The following is a 15,574-nucleotide window of genomic DNA, read 5'->3' on the forward strand; positions in this document are numbered from 1 at the left end:
TTCTTTTCCAGTGGGCATGCTTCTTCGTTTTTATCTTCCTGTTACTTTTATGCCCTGGCTGGGCTTGTAAGCAGATAGCCTTGGGTGGGCATGCTGGCATGGGAGAAGCAGCCCAGATTAAGACAAGTGTGTTTTGTCTGACAGCTGCAAGCACCCTTAGCAATGTGACATAGACATCATTTTAGATTTGCGGAGAAGACAGGACAGCACGGTCTGTATTAATAAGATTTCAGCAAGACTCAAAACAAAGTAAACAAAAAAAGGAAAGAAAGAAAACACAAAACAATGCATCACCATGTAACGCCGTGGTTCCTAGTTTCTTAATTAGGCCTGTGTTTTAGCAGAGTGCATGGTCTCAACACACAGATGGTTTTTATGTAAAAAAATTTTTTCAAATGTTAATTTCCAGTGACTGATGTTCTCTGCCTAAATCATTTTCCATTGTTTGTGTTAGATAAGAACTCTGTTTGAACTGCTCCTTTGTAAGTTGAAGTCTTTTGTAATGGGATTTAACTTAGTGGTTTTACAGGTGTATGAAAATGTTAAGCTGTGTATTGTACTTGAGAGTTTGGAAATTCTTCGTTGCAGCTAATTTAAGAAAAAAAAAAAAAAAACGAAACAGGTGATTAGCAGCTGCTTTCGGTTTTGAACGTCCTCGCTTTGGGGTTTTGTGTTTGCTTATTCGTGTGCAAATCGGTGTGGTTATTCTGGAGCCCTGAGATGCGCCAGCAGCGAGCCTCCCGGCCAGCTGCCCCTCCATGCAGCGGACCCTGCCCCAGTCCTCCAGGCTGGATTTGTTCCCTGTTGGTCTGCTCAGCACAGGCTCTCTCCCTAATGATGCAAGCCTTCCTGAGCGAACAAAGCAGGCTCGGCCCGTTTCTTCTTAAGGAGAGCCTCCTTCATTGCCGCAAAGGCCCCCTTCTCCCCTGGCAGAAGAGTGGCCTCTGAGAGCAGCCAAGCCCTGCAGACCCAGTCAGCCACACTCCTAGCATCTCTTGGGAGTCCTGAACTTCTGGTCGCCCGAGTGACAGCTTCTGGGTGGCTTGCAGCTCCAGGACCCTCCAAGGCCACCAGAGTCGGGGTCTGTGACTGGTGGGAGATACAGTAGGAATTGGGCGGCTGAGGTGGGGCTCGTTAAGGGTTCTGGGTTCAGAGCAGGATGGAGCCCCCCCCCCGCCCAGTGTCACTGGGACACCTCCGTGCTCCTGCTCAGCCCCAGTCCCGGTGCTTCTTTGGCACCACGGGCTGTGCCTGCTCAGCCCGGTTGGCATGCTTGCCAGGCCAGGCGAGCTTTGCACAGGCCACTGCCGCTTACTTATTAATGATGACGCCAGTGGGAGCTGTGCCACCAGCTCCCTTTCCAGCCCTTTGTGGCCCCATACTGTTCGCTCAAAGGTGAAATCACGACCTGCTGGACTAGATTTTTCAGTCGAGGGGCTTTTGTGTGTGTCTCTCTTTATCCAGTAAGAGGGTTGTGCTTTCATTCACAAAGATTTGATCAGTAAATATGGAGAGAAAATGCTCAGGGAGAAATGCTTGCTGTCCAGATGAATAAATTAATTAATTAAATTTTTTTTTTTTTTTGGATCAGCCAAAGGCGCTTTGCTGTATCTCCTGACTGAGTCTGCCTTTGATCTTACCTTTGACCTTGGCTGACTTGGTAACTAAGCCAGGATCCCCATCTCCTATCTGGGGCCAGTTTTCTTGCGTCTTTCCTGAATGGTGCTTCCATGTATCCCTGTCCCCCCAGGAAGTAGCTGATCTAAGGACCCAGAGCTTGGCGGGCTTGGCTTCAAAGGGGGTTCCAAGGCTCCCAGTGATGGACCATGGCAACTTTTTGCCCCTGAAAAGCATCAGTGAAAAATTGAGGGCAAAGGGAAGAAGCGAAAGTCTTTATGGTTTTTTTGTTTTTTTTTTTCTGGAGAGCATGTTGTACCTGTACAACCAGAGTGACTCCTCTGGGCATTTTTCTCCAGGCTGGTTCCAGTCCTGGGCTGAAGTTGGCTTTTCTGAAGGCTGCAGGGATGTTTAAGGTTAAGTGTTTGCCAGGTAAGGTAACACGTTTAATGACTCAAGTCTATAGCTGGAGCCTCACCCATGACAGTCTGCCTTTTCTTGGAAACTTAGAACTCTTCTCCGTATGTGGGTGTTTGTTTCTCTCTCTCTCTCTCTGTATGTGTGTGTGTGTGTGTGTGTGTGTTGTAATAAGGATGTAAAGGCCAGGATCGAAGGCCAGGCATTTAGAAGTGGTCTGTGCTGACCATTGAAGGCATGTCTGCTACAGGATCCTCAGTTGCAGTTCTGGTTTGAGCTTCTCAAACAGGTGGGAAGGTAGCATTACCTAGGAGTCAAGAACGGGGGTTCTGCATTCAGACAGATCTGTGTACAGAGTCAGACCTGCCCGTAAGTGCCTTGAGGGCGGAATTGGGTCTGCCTCCTTCATGCCTCTCCCCTCAGCCACACTGCCTGGTTAATACTGATTGCATTATGAGTTTTCATCAGTTGAGTTTGAATCCCAGCTGGGCCACTAACCAACCATGCAGCCTTGGGCAAGTCATTTAACCTCCCGAAGCCTCAGTTTCCTCATCTGAAGAATGGAGCTATTACTATCCATACTGTCATTGTTGTGAGTGGTGAATGGCAGCTTCAGTACTGCAGCTGCCTGCAGCAAGACCGATGACTCACTGACTTAACAGGAGAGAGACCAGCAAGCCTGGAAGAGGCCATACACTCTGATTCCTTTTACATAAGTCCAAAAATATGCAAAATTGATGGTGGCAAAATGATCAGGAAAAGCAGGAGAGTGGGATACACAGAATTTAGGATAATGGTTACCTCTGAGTAAGGAAGGAAAGGGATGGGATTAGGAAAAGGCAAAGTTAATATTTCGTTGTTTCTTAAACTGCCTGATAGGTAGGTGTGTGGGTGTTGGTTGGTTGTCTTTTTTTTAAAATAATTTTTATTTTATTTATTTATTTATTTATTTTTGGCTGCTTTGGGTCTTCATTGCTGCATGCGGGCTTTCTGTAGCTGCAGTGAGCAGGGCTTCTCTTGTTGCGGAGCATGGGCTCTAGGCGCACAGGCTTCAGCAGTTGTGGCTCGCGGGTTCTAGAGCGCGAGTAGTTGCGGCGCACGGGCTTAGTTGCTCCGCGGCATGTGGGATCTTCCCGGACCACGGCTCGAACCTGTGCCCCCTGCATTGGCAGGCGGATTCTCAACCGCTGCGCCACCAGGGAAGTCCCTGGTTGTTTGTCTTTGTAGTGTACATATATGCTGTTAATGTTTTTGATGTCTATTCCATAGCATTTAAAGCAAAAAGAAGTTACCACAGTGCCTGGTAACGTATAATACAATCAACAAATACTAGTTGCTATTTTTGTTGTTATTGCCGGCAGAATTGAGTGCTGAGGCCCCAGTAATGTTCAATAGAAAGGTACAAGGGTTCCATGTATGGTTGTTCAGGTGGTCCACTAACAAGCCTTCTGATTGACTGAGGGCTGAAAGCCAAGTTTTGCTCCAAGGTGAGGCTGTATCTGTTTGGAGGAAGTACCGTATTCTTCTAATTCACACAAAGACGTCATAGGAGCTAGCAGTCACCCTGGAAAGGCATCCCTCAGCACAAGGATCTTTCGGAAAGGTGAGATTGGGTTGACTTGAACATCAAAGTGGTGTACCAGAAGGTGAATATGGGATGTGTGATCCTGGTAGAGTTTGGAGGGACCTTGGAGATTTCGTAGGTCAGAGTCCTCATTGTGCACATGAATGGACTCAGAGAGGTTAAAGATTGAAGGTCACACGGTGATTCTGTGAATACAAAAAGTATGAGGCTTGAGGAAAATAATTTTAGGGCAAATAAAAGAAGTACTGATTTTCACAGCACTTCTAACAGTTGTGTAGAAGTTCCCATACCTGCAGTGTTGCACCAGTTGAAATGTAAGCGTGCTCAAGGATGATATGACTAGGGCTCTTTGAGGGCTATTCCTAGTACTTTGAGATTGGTTTTATGGAGGGCAGCTCTATTCACCCACAAAAGTCCCCCAAGGCTGCTGTCCGTCAGAACCTGGGCAGGAGACCGCTTTTCAGATGGTTTAGCAGGTGGTCCTGCCATCTTAGTGGCAGGAGACAAGGTTTTGCCCCTAATCCACCCTCCCTATTTCCCAGAACCCCGGAATCCCACTGCTTGGCAGTGGGAGGTGGGGAAAATCGCAGCGGAGAGCCTCCAGTCAAAAGCTTTTCAGGTCCCCACTGCGACAGATCTTTGTTCTGACTCACTGTCGGTATTTTAATGTTATTATGAATCCAGCTGTAAGGGCTGGTAATTGAGTGCGTGGGCCTCTAAGTTACAAAGACAAGGGCTCCAAATCTAGGTAGCAGCTTGGGTAATTCTGAACAGGGGCTTACCTGCCTGAGCCTCAGTTTCTTCATCTATTAAACGGGCCTCCCAGTACTTCATTTACCCCAGGGCTGTGTGAGTCAACAGGAAAAGCCGGTAGTGGCAGGGTGGGTGGGGGAATTGTCTGTACCACCTGCAGCCAGTGATACCCCAAGCTACAGGGCCCCGCCCCGGGAAATCCCTGTTGTTGAGTGCTGAAGCCCTGCGGGGCCCTGGGGTACCCCTGCTACCATTTACTCTATAATTGACTTACTCTGCTCTCTTTTGCAGTGAACATCATTTTCAGTTCCCTTGTTATTGCTCTCCTAGTCACCCCCCCGTTTGTCAGCCCCATGCTAAGCTCCCCACCCCATGTGCTGTCGCTCAGCGCTTTTATTTGTGACTTACGGTATTCTGGGAAACTCCTCAGGGGCAACTCGGGGAGACTGGCCCTCTGTCTTATCGCATAGGAAATCCCCTCGGGGTGTCCCAGGGTTCAGGACCACAGAAGAGCCACAGACACGATTTTCCAGAAAGTTCTGTGCCCTCACGCATGCTGAAGGAGCGGATGCTTGAAGCAAGTGAAAAGGTACAGAGGTTGGACCCATGTTTTGTTAGGAGCCGGGTGCCTGCAGCCCTGGGGAGCCAGCCACGAATCTTCCATAGACTGAGGTTTCAGGGTTTGGGGAAGGAGCTGGGTGGCTGCTACAGGCTGGTGCTTACGTATTTAATTTGTATATCGGTGTGATTTATACCCTGTCTGACTTCCCAGGGGATTTGAGGCCCAGGATGCAACAATTGAAACTTTTTCTGTTTTACGATTTTGCTTTTCCCCAGTTTCTCTCCGAGCATCTCTCATCTCTAGCAGGGCCACTCAGAGGTAGGTTTAGGGTATCTCCTTGCTGGGTCTGGCTTCACTGAGGAGAATAACAGGCTGAGCAGAGGTGGCTTGGTGATCCGTGAGAGGAAACCTGTCCAGGGGCCGTGAGTCCCACTTTGCTGCCCCAGAGCTGACATGCCCCGTGTCCCCGAATCTCCCCCGCAGCCCGAGAGGGGCCACTGGATCCCAACTCGTTTAATCTGGTAGCACTTAGGTCGGTGCTGTCCCTGGATGTTCTTGCGAACCCACAGAGAGAAAATGTTAGAACTAAGCTTTATGCCCATGGAGTGATTCTTCTCTGATTTCTCAGTTCTCGTAAATTTTTAATATACCTTACTGCGTCCACGGAAGGCAAATTTTAGAATATAGGAAAAGTGAATGTAACATTTTGTTCCAGATGAAAAGTTAATTTAAGACAGAACCAGAGGCCATGACAAGTGTCTTCATTTTCTTCATTCGATGACGTAATTGACCCTTCGTACCACCATAGGACTTCATATTCACGGGGCAGAGGCTAATTACAGGGTGCGAAGGTGCAGCTCGGCGAAGGTGAAGATGCGGATTTCTGTGTGAACTGCTTAATTCTGATGGTTTATAACTTGTCCATAAAATTTGCCATGGATTGTAACAAGTAGAATATTAACTCCGTGTGTGGGGAGGTCCAGAGTATCTCCCATATTGCTTCTCTTCTGAAGGGAGCTCAGTTGAACTAAATGGGGTGTATGTTGTAAACAGTTAATAAACTTTCTGAACCCCAAACTGGAGTACATGGCCTAACATTAGATCCCTCCCTTGTATCAATCTATTTAGTCCTCCTTCCGTATCCTCGGGGGATTGGTTGCAGGGCCTGCCTCGGGTACCTAAATCCATGGATGCTCGAGTCCCATAGTCAGCCCTGTATCCTTGGTTCTGCATCCAGGGATTCAACCAGCTGTGGATGGTAAATATAGTATATGACCTGTGATGGTTGAATCTGTGGATACGGAGACTATGTGCGGTTGACCCTTGAACAGCATGGGTTTGAACTGCACGGGTCCAATTATGTGTGATTTTTTTTTTTTTTCAATACATAGGTACTACACGATCTGAGGTTGGTTGAACCTGAGTATGCAGAACCTCAGATACGGAGCAACCTCATAGATGGAGGGCCAACTTCAGAGTGTTATATGCAGATTTTTGACTGCACCCCTCACCCCCATGTCATTCAAGGGTTGACTGTGTATGGTTAGCTTTACAAAGGTGGAACCAATGAAATTCCATTCTCTTACATAATCTGCAAATTATCTTTACTAACGATAAGAAAATATATAAACTCTCTTAGGGAAGCCAGAATTTATCTCTGGTGTTGGTTATTAGGAAGGGAGAATACCTTGGTGATCTGTGGTCCTGATTTTCCCTTCTGGAATTGAGCAGACCCTTGCCTCTGCCTGGGCCTGTGGAACAACATGAAACCGCATGGAACCCGAGGGCGGCGGGATCCTTTGTAAACAAAATGAGGTTGACTTTCAACATTCAGTGAATGAATGTGGAAACCAAATTGCAGTTTGTAGAAGCAGAGTTGGACTCAGACATTTACATTAAATGTAAATTTCCATTTCCATTTTGCTCTATAATATTGTTGTAGAACACTATACTGGGAAGTGTTTATTTGCTTGTATTTGGTGGGGGGGGGGGCTCAGGCTTCATTCCCTAAATTGAGGACCTAGGGCTTTCTTTTTTTTTTTGCTGTACGCAGGCCTCTCACCGCTGCGGCCCCTCCCGCTGCGGAGCACAGGCTCCAGACGCGCAGGCCCAGCGGCCATGGCCCACGGGCCCAGCCGCCCCGCGGCACGTGGGATCCTCCTGGACAGGGGCACAAACCCGCGTCCCCTGCATCGGCAGGCGGACTCCCAACCACTGCGCCACCAGGGAAGCCCTAGGGCTTTCTTGAGATGAAAGCTCCCTTGGATGATCTGAAAAGGGAGATGGTGAAGTAACTGGTCTCTAGCTACCCTGCCCTTTGTGGAAATTAATACCTGACCCAGTTCATTTGCCCTGTGAGTTTATGGCTTGCATAAGCGGCTGTCCTAATGATCCATCGACTGTTGCAGCTGCATTTCCTGAGAATTTTATTTTATAGCTGAAGTTTTAGTCCATAAATCTTTTGAACTTGAGGTTTAAGATGAGCCTTGCACCGAGTTCATTTTTCACACCTGTTAGCTTTGCCTTTGCCACCTTCTCTTCTTTCTGCACACGCCCGCCCTGCTCTGATACTTCCCCCTTGAAGAAATCCACACTAAAGTGTTTGTCTTCGTGTAATGCCACTTGCAGAATATTTATATTAAAAAACAATCTGGAGGAGGCAGTGTCCACCCCCAGTGCATGAATTATCATTGTAAAGTGCCCATTTAGAAATGAAGGCCCTCGTGCGCTGCTGGTGGGATTGTAAAATGGTGCAGCCGCAATGAGAAACAGTGTGGTGCTACCTGCAAAAATTAAACCTAGAATTACTGTATGATCCAGCAATCCCACATCTGCTCACGTACCCAAAAGAACAGAAAGCAAGGACTCGCACAGATATTTATACACCAGTGTTCATAGCAGCATAATCCACAGTAGCCAGAAGGTGGAAATAACCCAGATGCTTACTGACAGATGAATGGATGAACAAAATATGTGTGTACATAGAATGGAATATTATTTGGCCCTAAAAATGAAGGGGATTCGGACCCCTACTATAACATGGATGAACCTTGAAGACATTATGCTAAGTGAAATGAGCCAGGCACAAAAGGAGAAATACTGTATGATGCCTCTTATATGAGGTTCCCGGACTAGTCAAATCCGTAGAGGCAGAAAGCAGAATGGTGGTTTCATGTTATGTATATTTTGCCATCCCAACGTAAATCAGTAACTAAATGAAGGCTGAGGGGAAGCCCTATGCGGCTGGGGGTCGTGGTCTCTCTGAAACCAGGCAGGTGAGAAACTGCCTTCTGGATGTCCCTTGACAATTGGCAATTGTAGCTTTGCCCAGGCTCATCAGTCGAGATTAGCCAGCTAACGTGGACCCCAGGTCGCAGGCTTCCCTCGGGCGTGGGGTCCATCCCCGGGCTGACCTGCATGCGCCTGTGTGGGAACTCTGGGAGCAGAAGCGGCTCACACCCGAAGCCTGTGTGCTCGGCCGCTTTCTGTGATAGTTAGTGGGTTCTGTTTTCAGCCACTTCTTGGTGTTTGGTAACCGTCTGGGATTCTGTTTTGTTAACTCTCTCGGTGAGACACAATGAAGGGACAGAGAGACCCAGTGCTGCAGGTGGGTCCGTCTGAAGGCTCTCCTGGCTGGGTTTAGAGACACGGTCTCACCTGTGCAGCAGGAGACTTGATTCCCTTTGGGTGAAGACTGAGAAAAGGCGAGGCTTAAAAAGAAAAGAAAATACGTATTTTTCCCCTGCTCTGGAAACGCGCTTGGCTCCATCACAGCAGGTGGCTGAGGAGCTCAATCTGTGGAAGGCATCAGCGCTTCAGCGCAATCAAAGTTAAGTGCAGAAATTTAATTAAACGGCATCAAGGATGGCAGAAACTTTGTAAAGCTGCAGTGCATTGTCAGATTCAACAATTATTTCAAGGAACACAATCCACAGATGGCGTCTAATTGATAAATTAAGGCTCTGCTTCTCTAATGGGCCCGTTTTCCACCCATACTATAACCATCACCTCCCTCAACCCTGCATCACGCCCCCCAACACCACTCGGGAACCCCTGGAACCGGAGGATCGGGTCTTGAATATTTGGTGTGAACAGCCTCCAGCTCCTTTTACTCTGAACCCCAGAGCCCCCTTTTGGGATCGAATCTTGTCCTAAAAACAGAAACCCTAGGGCTTCCTTGGGCCTGTACATCCTTTGTGCTCTGTGAACCTGGATGTGTTGCTCAGGGATGCCTGGGCTGTTTCTTTCTTTTTTCCTTTTTCGTATTGCTGGCTTCTATCCCTCTTAGCAAAGGGTTTTGCCCAAAACAAAAGTCTGTATTTATTCTTTTAAAAAAAAAAAAAAAAAAAGAACCTCTGTTTTCAAGACCTTGTGGCACTTCCTGTCTGTTAAGAGTTGATACCCAACTTATTTTTATTTCATAAGAAAATATTTGCTGTCTCTAAAGATCTAGCCATGTTCAGAGAAACATCCTGTGTTGAGACTTAATTTAAAAAAAGCTGAAGGTCTTGGATGTTCACGGCCGTTCATTTTGCAGATGAGAATCATGGGACTAGTTCTTGGAGTCGTGTTTCTAGAGGTGGAGGAGAGGCCTTCAGAGACACCTGGACTACCTCCATTAAGTGGTTCATTCATTCGTTCCACCAACAGATATGCATTAGGTACCTACTAGTGCTTTTCTAGGTGCCAAGGAGGAATTCAGTGGTGAAGGAAGATGCCTCTGTGGAGCCTACAGGAAACTGGGGGACAGACACGAAAATAATCTCGCAAGTAGGCGCATCAGAACAACCGGTGACGAGTGCTGTAGAGGAAGAGTAGAGGGTGACATGAGAGCAAAGTATCAGGGCATCATCTGTTGGGAGGCATCCAGGAGTGACTTAGCATGAATGGAGTTAGGTCAGGAGGGGTAGAGCAGGAGAACAGTCTGCTCGAAAGCTCAGTGAGGGGCTTCCCTGGTGGCGCAGTGGTTAAGAATCCGCCTGCTAATGCAGGGGACACAGGTTCGAGCCCTGGTCTGGGAAGATCCCACATGCTGTGGAGCAACTAAGCCCGTGCGCCACAACTACTGAGCCCGCGTGCCACAGCTACTGAAGCCTGCATGCCTAGAGCCCATGGTCCACCAACAAGAGAATCCACTGAAGTGAGAAGCCCGCGTACCGCGATGAAGAGTAGCCCCCGCTCGCCGCAACTAGAGGAAGCCCACGCGCAGCAACAAAGACCCCATGCAGCCAAAACTAATAATAAATAAATAAAAATAAAATAAATAAAACATTAAAAAACAATCTGGTGAAAGCTCGGTGAGCTAGAATAGCCAAAGGAAGGCCTTGGGAGGGAGGAAGTGGGGTGAGAGGCTGGAGATGGGCAAACAGAAGGGTCATAGCGGCGGGGTAGCCCCATGCACAGAGCACTTACCGTATTCCTGGTGTTGTTCAGAGCACCATACAGCCCATCTTGTTTAACTTTTAATTTATTTGTGAATGGATCTCAGCATTTTCTGTGGTACCTGGTACATAGTAGTGTCACAATAAACGTTTGTCGAATGAATGAATAAATCCTGCCAATGATGGGTATTATCTCCCTGACCTTACGGTTAGGAAACTGAGACTGATAGGGTGTAAATCCATTTGTCTGAGGCCCAAACCCTCTGATAGGGTTGGTCTCTGTGCTGGAGTCTGACTCCCCAGCTGGGTCCTTCTCTGCCCCTCTCCCTTCCCTCCCCTGAAGGGATGAGGTATATGAACCACCTGGTGAAGGGATCTGTAATGAATAACTGTTACCACCCCGTACTCTAAATATTTCCATCTCTTGAAAGAAAGAAATTAAAATAACCCTGACTTTTATTTCCACACATGTAGTGGTTGGTGGTGGAGAGGGCCAGATTTCAAACAGAACCTTTGCAAAAGCAGAAACATAGGGTCCAGGGCTTAATTGAGTAACCTTGGCCTGGTTACTGCTCTATCAATAATCCATTTGTCCTAGACTGGGAAGGTGTGAGGGTGGGGTGGAGCAGAGCAGAGAGCCAAGGAACAGATCATATTTACTTATTTGTTTATTTCTAAAGGATAATTGTGGGGATTGCTGTGGCAGAACCCTTTCTAATTGCCTCTTTTTTTTTTTTTTCATTCGCGTGGGTGGCTTTTGAAATTCCCTGTAGTTTACCGGCGAGGGCTCTGTGCGGGGGACGCCAGATGATGTAGTTGAATGGCTGCTGACTGTTTATTTGCGAGTCTGTCGTTACCAACACAGTCTTCTTGAGTTCAGTAGCACAACAGTGTTTTATCCCCCTCCTCCCCCGTATCTAAATATATCCAACTAGTCAATCAGACTTGGCAGCCGTCAGGGCTGTGGCTGTCGGACCGAGTTTGCCTTGGATCCTCTGAGCTATTGGCTTGTTTTCGGAGCTACAGTGTGTATTCAGATAGCGATATCAGCGTTAACCTTGCATACGCGCGCCCAGGTAGGGGCTTTGGAGGGTGAGAATGAGGCAGAACCTTGGTATAAAAAAAGGCACGTCTTTCTCCTCCACTGGCAGCTGTAGAGTCGAGACAAAGCCACGTGGGGGGAATGGCTTCACGCGCGGTGACCAAGGTGCGTGGGTGTCTTTTCCTGAGTTGTGATTTTTTTTTTTTTTTTTGGAAGTTTTCTGAGGAGAGAAAACTAGAAACTGGCGGCTGGTAGAAAAGACTGTGTGTGTAGTAGGTGGAGGTGGGGGAGTGGCTGGAAGAGGCAGACGGAGTTCGGGGCATTTTTATAGGGACCTTTCCGGGAGGACCGACCACTGTGGTGAGACTGGTCTTAGCCAGAACTCAGGGAGAGTCTCGGGCCTTAGAGAGGCCCTTGGTTCCGTGGCCTGCCTGCCCCGCTGGACCCGAACAGCCTTTCTCGGTGCTGCCTGAGCTTCCGTAGCCTAAGAACTGTGGGACCCAGCTCCTGGGTCCTTCCCCAGAGGCTTGTTACGGGGGATCGGTGGAAAGCAAATCAGATTTAAAATCCCCACCTGAAAGGTATCCTGCGTTCTCCAGGTAGCAGCCTTTTGTAAATAAATGTTGTGAACGCTCACCTCCGGAGTTGCTTATCTGCAGAGAAGCTTCTCTCTGGGAGAGGGTCAGGGTGACCCTAGCATAGGCCTGTGCCCAGAGGCACCCATGCACCTGCCAGACTGCCCCCTTCCAGCTGTGCCACGTCCCGGAGGCCTGGTGGGACATGGGGCGTGAAGCAAGGTTGCCGCCGTGAGGGGAGCTGCGGTGGGTTTTGCAGGGTTCCAGGGAGTGGGGGGTTAAGGGAGTTCACCAGTGTGGGCATCAGGACACAGGAAGACGTAAGATAAGGCCCTGCCTCGAGCAGCTTCCAGAGTAGGAAAAAACAGGACATGGCAAAGGAATGCACTAGAACAGTGGTTTTCAAAGTGTTGATTGGGGACGCCTGGACATCCCAGAGACCTTTTCAAGGAGTCTATGGGATCAAAACGTTTTTTTCATAATAATTCCGAGACTTTTATTTGGCTTTTTCACTCTCATCCTTTCCATGACTGTACCGTGGAATTTTCCAGAGGCCGCGGTCTGTGTTGACATCATTGTTCGGATGGCTAATGGCATGTGTGTATTCTTATTTTAAAATGTCTGTTTTAATTTCTAATAAAAATATCTGTTTTAATTTCTAATACAGTAACCATTGATAGATATAAGATGCATAAACAAAAATGCTTGGGTGATCCTTGCTTTTTAAGAGTGTCAAGGTATTGTGACACCAAAAAGTTTGAGAACCACGGAAGTAGCAGATAGGCAGATGAGTGGCATGTTGAAGTTATGTACTAGGTACTGAGGTAGCACAGCTCCGGGGTAGATGGCAAGTGCCAGTGGGTGAGCCTGGCAGGGAGTTGTCAGGGAAAACAGGATGAATTGTTTTCTTACCTGGACTTTGGACCTGGACTTTGAAGGACGAATAGGAATTTTCCAGATAGACAAGGAAAGGAGAAACATTCTAGAAAGAAGGAACAGCATGTCTGAGGGAATTGGGATATCAGACATCATGGCATATTGGCCTTTTTTCATCCATCTGTGAGGGAGAAACAGTTTCATACTGGCCTCACCATCTATGCCAGTGACTTCAAAATGAGGCTGCATCTCAGAATCACTCAGTGAGCTTTATGGAAACACTGGTGAAGCTAGTTCTCAGGCCTGCTTTTGACCCATTGGTTGGTAGCACTGTTTGCTTCTTTCCGGCGGTGGGAATGACTAGGTTCCATTCTTAGTTATTTCATCAAGAGTGACATCACCATTGCCCCTGCAGCAAGCCTAGGCCATTGCCATACAGTTGGCTCTGTGACAGAAGTGTAGCAGGCCTCACTGGGCACATGCATTACCTCCCCACCTCACCCGTCAGCCTCCAGTGGGGAAATAGATGAGAACAAAGCATAACGAGAAGGGCCGTCAGTCGTACATAGTTCAGGGACCATGGGTTCTGAGACCTGTTTGCCTCCAGCTACTTGATCTGTGTGACCTTGAGAAGGGCTTTGGTGTCTCTGAGCCTGTCCCCCTGGGAATAAAGCATGTTGGACTGACCTTATTTAATAGACTAGCCTAAATCTGCCATTGTAAAGGACCCTCCTATTGATGAATAACTCATCCTGGTTTTGTTCCTAGAAAGTATTCCATGGGGCACGCCACCTTCTCAGCTGCTCTTGGTTTTGCAAAGGAAGATGTTGAAATGTTCAGATTAACAATTTCGACAGTTTCTGAACCACCAAGGAAGGGAAAAAAGGGGCCCGAGGCTCTGGGCGCTTACTCTGTCAGGCGCTGATCTGAGGGGTTTTCGTGGGTCATCTCATTAAATGGACACGCTAGTCCTGTGAGTTAAGTACCGTCATTCCCGTTTTATAGACAAAGAAACAGAGGCACAGACAGGTTCCCCTAACTTGCCCAAGGCCACACAGAATCCAGGCTTTCAAGCTTTATGCCTTCTGTTCTTACCATCATATCCTGTGCCCCCGGAGACGGTGGGGGCTGTAGTCTGGAGGTGTTCAGAGGAGACCAGAGCCTGAGTAACCACCACTCTTTCTGAATAAGAATAGAAGACAGAATAAAAGCACAGGAATAAAGTATCGTTAAGCAGACTGGTAAATCAATAGACTAATTAGAAATCAAACATCCTTAAAACACTGTTGCTGCGTTTATTGTAAACCAACATTGAAACGTTAAAACTTGCCCAGCCCACGGGTTTGAATTATTAACCACGGGAGGTAATTTCAAGCCATCAGTTGGGGTAGCAGTGAAAGCCGCCATTGGAAGAAAGGAAATTTGTGTGCCCTTTGTGTGCCTGTTCGGACCTGCCTTGGCATCCAAGGTCATTATTATTTCTGCTGCTTTCATTCTTAGTTGAAATATCTTAAACGTTTAGGCAGACTTCACAAACTCAGGTAGATTGTGGAAAAAGGGCTGTTTGAATCAGGAAGGGGTTGGATTACACATATCTTTCCAAGTGGAAGGAAGGCCATTCTGTTTTGCAATAAAACAGAGTCCTTGGTAGAAAGGACCCATTTTAAAGTTGGCTTCCAGTGTTTGACGCGAGGCTGGCGTCCCACCTGCTGCCTTCATTGCTCTCAGTGTTCCTTTCTGTCCAAAGACACCGAGGTGCTTGGATGGGTGTCGTCAGGATTTGGCGCTAAGACAGTCTGCTCTGCAGTGAGACCTCTGGGGTGTTCAGTGAGGACCAACTGGCCACCAGCTCTTTCTGCTAGGTTTGTTTTAAATAGAGGGAGACCCTGCTGGACCTACTTTGGTTATAGATAAAATTCATCAACAGGCAGCTGCATTGATTTCCCTTCTGTGAACTGTATTTCTAACCTATCTTGAGTCATGGATCATGCTGGGAACATTATGGACCCTTTACCAGAGAGATGCTGGATGCACAGTCCCAGGGAGCTTTGCACGGAAGGCTCAGACGTCACCTCACTGAGAGTTCAGAAACCCTGTGTCAAAGTCACCAAACAGCTGGACTTTAAGCATATTAATGGTATTTCGCTATTATTACTGACAACCCCCCCCACCTACCCACCCACCCAAGTTCTTTACCAGACAATCTCACTTGGCCCTCATGGGACTCCTGCAGTTGCTGTTTTATATGTGACACATGGGAGTGGGCATAGTAACTTCCCTGATTGTTGCTGTTTTCTTGTTAATTTGCTAAATGGGCTTTAAAAAGGGAGATAAATGTAAATTTTAGCTCCATAAAATAGTCTCATTTCAAATGCCTGTGACTCAAATTAATTAATTAAAAAACAGCATAAAACACCACCCCAGCCACAAACATGGCAGATGAGTAATGTCTGTCCATTCAGACAGTTGATGGAGTAAAATTACAAGATTGGCCTGTGATTAAAAAAAAAAAAAAACGCTTTTGACTCCAATTGGGCATTTACAGAAAGGAGAGGCTTGGGCAGTTTGTTTGTTTAGGACATTTATTCCTGCTTTGGCCCTATTCCTCCAGTTACAAAACTTGGGAAGTGTGTGGAAAACCACAAGAACTAAGTAAAAATCTCCCTAACTCTATTTACCACTTAGGGATGACCATTGTTAACATTTTGGTGCGTTTTCTTTCATCTTCTTTTCATGGCAAAAAAAAATAGGGAAAACATACACCCA

General features: G+C 47.3%; 1 protein-coding gene across 2 annotated transcripts in view; it reads left to right on the forward strand.

Annotated features, from left to right (window-relative positions):
* Positions 1-15,574, forward strand: part of MSI2 (musashi RNA binding protein 2) — a 384,024-nt gene that overhangs the window by 87,513 nt on the left and 280,937 nt on the right. The window contains exon 1 of one of the 2 annotated variants that reach the window (XM_024757693.1): positions 4,749-4,961. The exons of the other annotated variant lie outside the window; for it this stretch is intronic. Coding sequence (XP_024613461.1) covers positions 4,926-4,961 — 36 coding nt within the window. The 5' untranslated portion in view covers positions 4,749-4,925. Of the gene's footprint in view, positions 1-4,748; positions 4,962-15,574 lie in introns of those variants that run through there. 2 annotated transcript variants of the gene reach the window in all.

The sequence above is a fragment of the Neophocaena asiaeorientalis genome, unplaced genomic scaffold (genome assembly GCF_003031525.2).
Source record: "Neophocaena asiaeorientalis asiaeorientalis breed wild unplaced genomic scaffold, Neophocaena_asiaeorientalis_V1.1 scaffold327, whole genome shotgun sequence".
NCBI lineage: Eukaryota > Metazoa > Chordata > Mammalia > Artiodactyla > Phocoenidae > Neophocaena > Neophocaena asiaeorientalis.